General features: G+C 40.6%; 1 protein-coding gene across 1 annotated transcript in view; it reads left to right on the forward strand.

Annotated features, from left to right (window-relative positions):
- Positions 1–12047, forward strand: part of ZWILCH (zwilch kinetochore protein) — a 1326642-nt gene that overhangs the window by 617476 nt on the left and 697119 nt on the right. The window contains exon 7 of the mRNA XM_044077868.1: positions 4243–4401. Coding sequence (XP_043933803.1) covers positions 4243–4401 — 159 coding nt within the window. The remainder of the gene's footprint in view (positions 1–4242; positions 4402–12047) is intronic.

Raw genomic sequence — 12047 nt, forward strand, 5'->3', positions numbered from 1 at the left:
GTGTACTTGGAAGCCTTGGAAGCCTTTGGGTCTGGATCATCTACATCTTGGGTTATCCCCACCTGTGGATGAGCTTATTTACCTCGTCTCCCGCAGAGCATGGAAAGAACTGGACTCCATGGAACTGATCCCCTAACATCCAGATAAGATTTTGAGTGCTCCTACCAACAGACAGCACTGCATTAAGGGTATTCCTGCCGATGCCATGGTTGTTGGCTGAGCAGAGATCCTCTTTCCATCCCTCTAACAAGGAGTCTAGTGCATTGGGTAGGTTTGGAAAGTGTGTGTATACATCACTGACCTTTGCTTTACGGTTGCTGACTTATTTGGCATATTCCACCAGGTTACAGAGGGACTTTGTCAAGGAACTTTCTAACTCTACCTCTGGGTCTATGTCTGCAGAGGAACAGAAGTCTTTCACCTCAGGACTGGCCACCGTATGATCCATTACGAACACATCCATGAGGTTAATCTCGTACACAGCTGAAGCTTCCTTATTGGCTGCCAGTACAGGCATAGCCATTAAGAGACATGCCTGGATGTGGTTGTGGGATTTCACAGAGCCCTTTAAGGCATCATTCATCAATGCTCCTTTTGATGGATCTTCCTTTGTTTGGGCCAACAGACTCTCTCCCACAGTGAGAAGGATGGAAAGACCTAGTCTGCCACTGGAATCCTCTTTTCTGCCTCGCACAGACCCTTTTCTAGGAATCAGCGTGGTGGGAAAAAGATGTGGTTCTGGAAATCTCAAGGACCTTTCCAAGAGTCATATGGAGATTTTCCCGCAGAAGCACAGGGGGAATAACTACAATGGAAGATGCTGCCCACGTGGCAGAGGGGGATCCACAGAATCAAGGATCTAGAGATTGATTCTTGGACAGATCCTTTCAGCGCTCCTGAAAGGTTGCCCGACTGTCATTCTCTGGAGGCAGTTGGGTGAAGCTTCTTGTTGCACCAAAGCCTGAATAGCCATTACAACAAAATTAATGGCTGCAAAGGATCATATCCAGAAGATATTTTATTCCCTTTTTACAAGTTCCCAAAGACAAAGGAAGTGTCTCCCCAGTGTTCCACCCAAACAGAGGGGGTTGGCTGTAGAGATTCAAAAGCTGCTGGACAAGAGTTATCCAATCCCCCAGACCAAAGAGGATCTGAAATTTACTCAAGGTTCTTTTTAGTTCCACAGAAAAAAGGGGACCGGAGACCCATTTTAAATCTCTGTTATCTGAATCAGTTTGTAAAGAATTCCAAATTCTAGATGGTCACAGTTTAGTCCATGCTGCCTCTCCTGCAGAAGGACGACTGGATGTGCTCTGTCCATCTTCAAGATGCATACTATCACATCAAGATGAACAGGCGCTCTTGAAGATATCTACACTTCCAGCTGAGAGACTGTCATTACCAGGTCAGAGCCCTGCCCTTTGGTCTCACCACAGCTTCTAGGGCTTTCACCAAATTCATGGCAGTGGTAACAGCTCATTTAAGACTGTGCAGATTCCGAGTATTTCCTTGTTTAGATGACTGGCTCCTTACTGCACCAACCAGGCACCGTCTGGAAAGGGCCAGAGATTACTTCAATTATCTTAATCTGTAGGAATTATGATAAATCTGGCAAAATCACAACTTCAGCCAGTTCAAATCTCGGATTTTATATGGGCTCGTCTAGATGTAGTCAGCTGTCTAGCTCTTCTACCTCAAAACAGAATACTTGCTTTGAAATCACACATCAGTCGGGTTCTTTCTCATCCTTCTTCCTCAGCAAGAATAGTACTCAAAGCCCTAGGGTCGATGGCTGCTGCAATAACCTTAATACCTACTGCTCATCTCTATATGAGAATTCTTCAGTGGACTCTAGCAGTGTAATGGTCTTTTCATCGGCACCCTTTATGACATCCAATAAAGTTCTCAGGTTTGCAGAAAATCCCTGCTGTGGTGGATACACTCTGAAGAGATTTGTCAAGGGTGCCCATTTCTCCCCCCCCCCCCCCAAATGTCGTGTTGATCACAGTCACCTCCTCCCAGATGGGGTAGGGGGGCATTACTTGGGATGGACAGTTCAAGGCACGTGGTCCCAAGAAGAGAACAATTTGCATATAAAAGTTCTAGAAATGAGAGCAGTGCTTCTAGCTTGCAGACTCTTCAGAGCTTTCTTCACTAGGAGCTGTTGCTATTCAAATGGAAAACATGTCAGTAGTCTGGTACATAAACAGGGGGAAACAAGATCCTGTTCCCTGTGCCGAGAAGCAATGAGGGTTTGGCAGTGAGTGATCTCCAGCTGTTTTCTAGTAGCAATGCACATACCAGGGATATCCACCATCTTGGTGGACAAGCTCAGCAGGACCATCTCGATGCCTCACGAGTGGTCTCTCAGTCAGTGGCAAATATAATCTTCCATAAGTGGGGTTAACAGTGCTGCGAGCTATTTGCCATCCCCCTCAACAACAAATGCAGCAAGTTCTTTGCCCTAATTCCCCCTCAGGGGCAGTCACTGAGAGATGTTGTAGTTAACATTTGGCTCTCCGGTCTCCTTTATGCTTCCCCTCCCCTGCCTCTAGTACTCAAGTTTCTTCAGAAAGCATGCCGGTTGAAGAGCAAAGTAATCCTCATTGCCCCTTACTGGCCTCTGTAGGTGTGGTTTCCCTTCCTGTCATCTCATTTAGTATGTCCTCCTTGGACACTGGATGCCACTCCAGATCTCCTGTTACAACCCTCAGGAGTAATTCATCCAGATATTAAAATGGCTTCTGAATCAAACGTCAATCTAATATCAAGCAAGTGATCAATTTACCAGCTTTCTTACCTACAAAAGACAATAAGGGAGACTAATACCCTTTATCTCTTACCTGTCCATAGACAACTTTGTATTTACCTTCATAGGACTAAGGAATTTAGAAAAAACTGATCAATAGGGAAAACCAGTTTCAAAAACAACATTATCTACATAGATAATAACTAGCACGTGCGTGCACACACTCGCATGCACATAAACGTGCACACTCACACAAAGAAAGCAATAAAGATCTTGGGAGCAGCACTTAATAGCAGCCCAAACACCCAACTATGTACATCCAAAAAAAGGCAACGTCTACTGTTTAAAATTTTTACTGCTTTTGATTTTTCACATTTTGCCCACCACAAATAGCCTCTGAAGTCAGGCATAACTTATGTGCAGCTATATTTGGTAATATGACAGTAGATGTGAAAAGGCCCTTTGCAGTGAGTGCGTGTGATGAACTCTGGGATGCACACTGACAGCATAAAATGCACAGGCAAGATGTTATGCATTCCACTGTATGAGAAAGTTAGAGGTTTCAGTAGTAGTACTGAACTGAAGATGCAATATGTGGAAATCCCAAGTTAGTTATCTACTATAAAAGACATTCTGGCGGATTAACTAATATGTTGAGTCCAAGCCTTTCATTTTGACTGTCTCTTTTTCAGACTTGCCTCTAATTTCTTTCAATAGATTTCATTTAGTAGTCTGTGCTTACATTTTGTTTTGCCATCTGTATGCAGCTGATTCTGGATATGGAGTCCTTAGTTTGTATCCTTCTGAATTATATGATCTTGTTACATTTTGCTGAAAACACATCTGTTTATCAGTATTTGATAGTTCATTGTAAGTTGTAATTATGGCTGTATATTGACAAATCTAGTAGCAAAAGGTGAATACTCTGTTCAACAACCTGTTTTCTTAAGTAAAATTTTTGCACTTTAAGGATGGCATTGTTTTCCCAGTTATTGTACTTAACTTTGTTTGTAATCTTGGTCTACATTTCTGTTAACTGAGATAGTGTATATGCGTTGTACTATAGTAAAATTTGATTTAATAAAAAATATCCAACTGTTTTTTTTTTTTTGAGACATCTCTTAAAAGGGTAAGAGAACTATTCCAAAGACCCTTTTCAGACGTAACTCTGTCCTCATGGGCAAGGATGACAAGTGCATGTACATTTATATGGACATAAAGATCAAGAATTGTACATGTATAGTAGAAACAATACTCTATAGTTATTTTTTTGAGATATGTAATTGCCATATAGGACAGATAGCACTATTAAGACACATAATACTGATGTACAATTGCATAACATAAGAGTTACAAAGTAGACCCCCTTACCCCCCCAGTAAAAGAAGAGCAAGCCATATTAATACATTTGTATCTGATTTAACAGATAAGATAGTTTATACTGATGAAAATGGTCGATAATATTTTACATTTTGTTTTTAATTTTAATGCAGGTGACGATGAGGGGCTTTGCTCGATATGATTTACTTGGAGCCACCATAGGAGTGGACAATTCTATTATTGAGTGCCGAAGTAGTGTCATGGCTGATTTTACTTGGAATAATGCAGACAGTATTCTGCAGAGACCACCACTGACTTCTTCAGCCACTTTAGTAAGATGAACCTTTTTTTTTTCCTTTCATATATTACATGTGGTATATTTCTTTAGCTAGTTGATAAATGATTACCATGTATAGATTCATATTGGAAGTGGTATCTCATGCTGATGGAACACATCTTCAGACTTATTTAAAATGGGAAGAAATATTGTGTTAATGTCTGTTCATCATGATCATTTGCTTAAACAGTTGTTTTTTCCCCCTTCAGCCATGTTATGGAATGCTCTTCAGATATTGCATATTGTCACAGAGAAAAAAATACCAAAGAAATATGGCAGATTTTAAATGGATTTATGTCAGAATCTCCATTTCCCTCTATTATCCTAAAATCAGGCAGTCTGGTAAATTGACAGCTCAACAAATTGCCAGAAAACTTATAGGTGTGTTTTGTTTTTTTTTTTTTTTGTACAGCAATGCTTGCTGGCTAGCCTGAAACTTGAATTGTCAGAACCCCCCTACAGAGGCTTTTCAAAATTAGCCTTAAAACAACCTTTGCCCTGGACTGGTGGGCAGCAACAGTCATACCCTTGCACAAAGGTGGGTCTACAGCAAACCCAGGTATAGTTCCATAAGCTTGACAAGCCTCATCTCTAAGACTATGGAAAGCATCACTGTAGGACTAATACAGATATAGGTGATCTATTTACTCTTGAACCAACCCAGTTTTAATTTATCAGGAGCATGTCCTGCTTACTTAACCTGGCTAACTTCTTTGCAAAAGTCACTGAAGCAATCTGTGAGGGGTTATCAGTGCAGACTGCCTATCTTGACCATGCGAAGGTGTTCATCACCATTCCACACTCTTGCATCGTAGATAAACTTTTCCAGCTAAATGTTAATCCCTGTTTAACTTGCTGAATAGTAAATTGCCTCATAGATACACACCCCAGGAAGTAAAGTGGACAGCTCCACTCTTCCAAAAGACCTGTTACTAGTGGAGTGCCCCAAGGTCCAGAACTTGGTTCACTTTTGTTTGGTATTTACTTCTTAGAGGTCAAAGCTAATGTTAAGGGATTGTTGCTGACCAAGTTTGAAGATAATTGCAGACTTGGTGCCATCATAAAATCCCCAGGGATACCATAATTCTGCAAGAGGGCCTGTCCCAAACAAATATTTTGTGCCAAAATATGGACTGTAACTAAATGGCAAGAAATGTACAATTGTATCCTTTGACAAGCATGGCTCCTCTTTTAACTACATTGACAGCGCACCTCTAAAAACTGATCCCATAGGTAGTATGTCTAGAACAAACTTTATTTTGGTCATCGCTTATCCACTATTGAAAATGATTCCTTTTTCATCACACAACTTGTATCTAAAGGTCTGTTGTCTGGGTCTCGAGTTATAATCATTCCACCGTACTCAGCACTTACCCTTTTTAGTATGTACTTGTCCAAACACTTGGCATGACGGGAACAACCAAAAAATCGTAAAAACTATCTTGGCCTTGCTCCTCTTCTGTGTATTACATAGGTAACCGAGAGGTGACCTCTGCCTATTGTATAAAGCCTCAACAGACTCCATCATGTTGGACCTGTTACATAATCACAAGTCCAGTGGGGACGTAACACCTGTTCAAGGGATCTTGCTCTATTTTGCACCGTAAGTAGAACACGGAGGATTAGGCATGTATCATAAAGAATTCTATGAAACATTCTTCCACTCTACATAAAGCAAAGTACTTCTCTTCTTTTACTCTATTTAGACATAATTTGGATATATAGATGGGTAATCACAAATTGATCCCCAGCTTTGTACCCTTGTCCCTCATGGATAGGGGCAACATGCAAGTGTCCCAACATATCCATCACTGGGATATTTGTACACAAAATATAACTGCTAAAAATAACATAGGAATGTAAGGCAAGCCTTTTTAAGATCAATGTAGGTGATAGAGTAGCAGTTAGCTGTAAACCTATTCCAGTTGTAAGAGAAAGATTACAGAAGAATGTTAGTGGCTTGGCTCTCTTTGGAAATTCCATTTTTAAAAACCTGTGATGGCGTACTGAATTTGGCATGGTTTTGTTTTACAGCCTAGTTTCTCTAGGAGTTCAAGGGATTTTCTTTAAAATAAAGCATAAGACTAATGTCTAATAGCAGACACTTTTCTCAGGACAGCCTTTTGTCTGAAGGATTAGGTTATTTGACCTGCAATTGAATCTAAAGTTATAATAAGGTAGCTTGTATATTCTGAGGTGAACTTTAGTTTAGTGATGAGGTCGGTATTACCACTATTAGTCAGTAATATGACCAGATGGATCTTTAGTTGCTTTCTTAAAAAGTCTGGGATTTGAAGCTGGTAAAAGTTGATTTTCTACGTTATGTTGATTTGACAGCAGAGTTTGACCCCCCCTCCACCCATTTTTTCTAGATAATATATCTCCCTTATTATAGACTTAATGTGACTTGTAAGATGGGGGCATTGTGTTCTCTTAGTCTTTTGTCTCTTATATAAAAGGTTATCTTGAATTATTGTTAGCAGATCAGAAAGCAGAGAGCAGTATTGGGGTTTGTATGGCTTTAAATCGAATGATTGCCTGATGTAGCTGGAGTGATGGAAGTTTTTCTTTTGCTATGAGACTATTAATGCTAGCAGGTGTGGTTACTCCACTTCTGAAACCTGGGTTCATTTGAATATGTATTATTTTTGCTGCCTGTGTAAATTAGTGACATTTTCAAGGGTTTTTATCTACTTGTATTATTCCTTGCCACTTGTGTTGGGTGGGCTTGGGTGTTGGTTAAGTAGCTCCTTATTAAGATGTTGTGAACTATGGAAAGGTATAATTCGCTTAAGAATTTCTTTCTGAAGTAATGTAATGGTTCTCTCTTCTTACAAATGTAGCATCTGTGTTTGAAAATGCTTTCTGTTACTATGTTAGAGACCCTGTGAATACTGTCAAGGATGTTAGAAGGGGAGATTTTCAAAAGTGGAAAAGATTGATTGTTGTAAGTAGTTTTTCATTTTGACAGATGGATGGGAAGCATCAGTGATTGCTTGTATCCATATCTATATATTTATATCTATTTATATTTATAGGTCTTTATTGATATGATTATGGTTCATTTGATTGAACATTCATTTGATCTTAAACCAGAAAACATTGACACTTGTTTCACTGACAATGTCACATAAACTAAACTCTCCAAAACCTTTTTTTTGCTGGGGGTAAGTCCCCCTGCATCCCCATACCCCCCAACTTAAATATATTAACTCCACAGTCGTGGAAAAAAAGAGAACACTCCTGACCCACTGAATCACTGCTGCCACACACACACACTTCTAAATACGAAGGTGCAGCTGAATCATGGGAAAGAGCAAGGAACTATTACTGATTAGCAGTAATTTGCTTTATAATTCCTGTGCTCCAAAACCAAACCAGCGCCCATTTTCTACAGGTTAACATGCACTTTGATCAAATGAGAGATAATATGACATGATGAAACTGTGTATGATGAGTGAAGATGTGTGTAGTGCCCAAAGAGATTGTGGAAAGACTAAGGAGTAGTATTGGTTCACAGATGTGTGTTGTGTTCTGTATGGAGGGATGATTTGCTTTAATTTGAACTGCTGGTTGTAAGACATAAAACAGGAAGCATGGTTAACTGTTGAATGCTGCTGGTACCAATGTATGATAAATGGAGAGAACAGGAAAATCACACATGGAAGTGAGAGGAAGACCAGCTACGAATTTGGAAGAAGGTTATAAGTTATACACTGCTGCCACCAGTGCTTAAAGGAAAAGTCTACCTTCACTTGCAGTTTCACTCAGTCCTGCACTTTCTTTTCATTCTCCATACAGTTTAGTTTAGTTACCATGAACCAGTGTGTATTTTAATAAAACTCTCATTTTCTTGTCTCTGAATCAGAGGAAGGGAACACCAATCTAATTTTTTTTAATCTTTACTGTCTCAAATGCTTTAGAAGAGAACTTCATCTCCAACTGTATAGCATACCATAGACGTAGGGAAATCTGTTTTCTTATGTATTGCCCGCCATCTTGCATAGTCATCATTCTTGATGATGTCAGCAGCTTCTATAAAAACATGCAGTGTGTTGAGTAATTTTTCTCAACTGCTTTTATTCTTTAGAGAGGGTGAAACAGTATTGGTGCACATAACTAACCACATCTTTTTGGGTAGTGATTCACTTAAGTTTTTTTTTTTTTCGGTAAGTGCAACAACTTTACAGATGGCAATGTTTTAGTATGTTGCACAGCACACATAATCATTACTATTTTGAAATGCTCAAGGATTATGGTTTTGGTTTAATTAATTTAGCAAGATTAAGAAATTACTTAATCCTTGTAAGAATTCTACCTACCTTAATAACACTTTTAAGCAAACTTTTTAAAAGCTTAAGGAAACCATTATGAGGCTCATAGAGTATGAATTTAAAATAGCCACTGAAACCAAACATAATTGCAAATCTATAACTATGTCAGGCAGTTAAGAACTAACACCTGACAATGATCAGAGCTAGTCCACAATAATATACTGCACACTGTGACCCAGAAGAAGTAACTAATATTCTAGCGGACAATTTAGGTTCATAGGTAGATACTAGGCTATTGGCCCTAGGGCCTGTACAAGCCTAGCCAAAAAGGTACCCTGGCTTTCACCACCCAAGAAAATAATTTTCCTGCGCCCCTGTCAAGCAGAACCACGGAAGTGATCCCCGGGGTGAATTTCCTATTACCTGTCCAATAATCAAGATTTTTCTTGAGTGCTAATGAGGAGCTCTGTTTGACATCGATAGGTAGTCTGTTCCAGAGTATGGAAAGTCTCTGGGACAGGAATCTGTCCCTCCAGCATGTTCTGTTTATTGTGGTGACAAGATTTAGATCCCTAGAGTGTGTAGCTCGGAGGGATTGGGATTTCTTAAAGTGGCGCATGTCCAACAGCTCTGGGTTTGACATAGCTTTGTATGTTAGGCAGAGATCGCCTCTGAGCAGGCGATATGTGACTGAGTAAAGATGGAGTTTGAATCGGTCTGTGTAGGGCATCTGTTTGAGGCCAGTAATCCTCTTTGTGAGGTATTTCTGCGGCCTTTCCAGTTGTAGATGTCTTGTGAGGTACATACCAAAAGGGGCGTTTTAATCTATAATGGGTCTAATGAGTGATGAGTAGAGGGGAAAAATGGCCTCTTTTTTTTTTTTTTCTGGATGAGAAACCTGTTGTGATGAGGTGTGCCACGTAGAAGGATTTCCTGACCACTGTGGCAATGTGATTATCAAAGGAGAGACTACTGTCCACCTGTGTCCCAAGGTCTCTTATCACACTTTCGGTATTAAGTAGACTACCGCCTATGTGGTAGTTCATAGGTACAGAGTTTTTACCAAAGGGGGATGACAATGCACTTTTTGGCATTGAGCTTGAGACCATGACTTTGACACCAGGCATCTGTCTCAGTGAGGCCCTTTTGTAGGATGTCCACATCGTTAGGAGTTTCGATTATGGCCCCTAGTTTGCAGTCATCTGCGAATTTAGTTAGCCAAAGACCGTCTGTGTTAGCCTGTACTTCAGAGAAGTAGATACCAAACAGGAGAGGACCCAGGACTGAACCCTGTGGTACTCCACTTGTCACTGGTCTGAAGTCTGATTTGGAGCCTGCTACTTTAACAGTATGGGTTCTGTCAGTAAGCCAGTTGGCAACCCATCTTGTGACATAGGGATTTATACCTAGTTTAGTGAGTTTATCTATAATATCAGAGTGGGGGATGGTGTTGAACGCCTTGGTGAGATCTAGATAGGCTGTGTGAACCACCTTACCCTCATCTATGGCTTTGGTGACTGCTTCAAAGAAGTCTATCAGGTTTAGGTGACATGATCCGCCTTTTACAAACCAGAACTGTGTGGGGTCCAAATCTCCAGTGTCTTTGAGTTCCATGATGATACATTCCATGGCCTTGCAGACCAGGCTCATCAGGCTAATGGAGCTCTAGTTCCCGGGGTATGTTGTGGCCCCCCCCTTTGTGGAGTGGGATAACCATCGCGGTGTGCCATTCAATGGGCACAAAGCCTGCGGTGAGGCTATGATTGAACATGGTACTTAGGTGGGGTGCCAGTTCATTCTGTAGTTCGTGTAGAAGGCAGCCTGGGATGTTGTCAGGTCCCATGGATGCTCTGTTCTTGGCTTTGGAGAGTGAGGTTTTTACCTGTGCAGCCGTGATTACAGGAACTTTGCATTCTTCAGGTATAAAGATGGACCCTTTAGGGGGTGACGGGGGTAAAGTTAGCACTGAACCTGTCTGCCAGGATGTTGGCAATGTCAGTTGGTTCTGTATATTTAGTGTCATTGTGCTGTAACTCAGAGCAGATCTGAGTGTTGCCATTGAGATTCTTGACGTAGCTATAGAATGCTTTGTGGTTGTCTTTAGAATCAGTGGCGATTTAGTTTTTATAACTAGCTTTGGAGGATTTTATGAGGGATCTCAGCTTCTTGCTGAGGCTGACCACGGAGTTCCTCCAATCATGGGATTTCTTCTGTTGTAGAGTTTGTTTATGGCAGAAGACCACCAGTTTGGCTTCCTTTTTTTGGAGGATAGCATCTTGGTTCTGTTAGGGATAGCGCGATCCATGCACTCGTGTAAGTGCTTATAAAGTGCATTTGTGTAAGATTCAGCAGTCGTACCTCTATTGTCTATCTGCATGGGTGTCGTGAAGTTTGCCACTTCTGTCTTAAGAAGCATGAAGTTATTCCACAATTCTAGCACCACCTTTTTTATTGTGAAATAAGTTCTTTCAGCCCTCTCAAAAGCTAAGAACACCTTATCCATGGACCCTGATATCAGCTTGCCTGCTTACTGGCGCCAGAAATGACCTATCTTAACACCTATGTAACTTTTAATCTAAGCCTCTCCACTGGTTATATTCCTGAGGTCTGGCATACAACAATTGCATACCATTGCACAAGGGTGGCCTAACCATGGATCCTGGTAACTGTAGACCTATTACTCTCACTAGTCTTCTATGTAAAGCTATGGAGTGTATGATCTCAGACCTCATTAATCTAGACGTTGAACATCTCATAACCTTGGACTCTTGTTAACTCGGCTTTGCCAAAGGAAGGTCCTGCTTCTTTGACCTCATTACTTTCTTTGAAAAAGTAATCAAAGTAGTGGATGTTGATTATGCAGTATACACAGTATATCTGGCTCTGCCCAAGGCTTTTGACAGCATTCCCCATATAGGCATTACTGACGACTTGTAAATTTGAATGGAAATCCTTATGTTGTGCTTTGGATAGCCATGTGGTAGCCTTGACGGAATCCATATTGTTTGAGTTGCAGGTTCCACTTCTGAAAACAAAAAATGTTACTGGCGGTGTACCACAGGGATCACTTTTTGACCCTCTCCTATTTGGTATCTGTTTCTCAGACCTTTAGGCTAGCACTTCTGGCCTGTGGTTATCTATATCTGCAGATGAGTGTAAATTGGATGTTCAGTCTTCCACTGACTCACAATTGCTCCAACATTGGTTAGACCATGTTTACAACTAATGCAAAGATGATGGTCTCAAATTAAATGTGAAAAAATAAACATATTTCATTTTGGTAAATTAAATCTATTCACACCATATAGGTGACACACACCCTTCTGTCCGACTCTGCTGTAAGGAAGCTAAACAGGATAGTTAATTC

The sequence above is a fragment of the Protopterus annectens genome, chromosome 7.part0, assembly GCF_019279795.1.
Source record: "Protopterus annectens isolate FY-2018-M chromosome 7.part0, PAN1.0, whole genome shotgun sequence".
Lineage (NCBI taxonomy): Eukaryota > Metazoa > Chordata > Ceratodontiformes > Protopteridae > Protopterus > Protopterus annectens.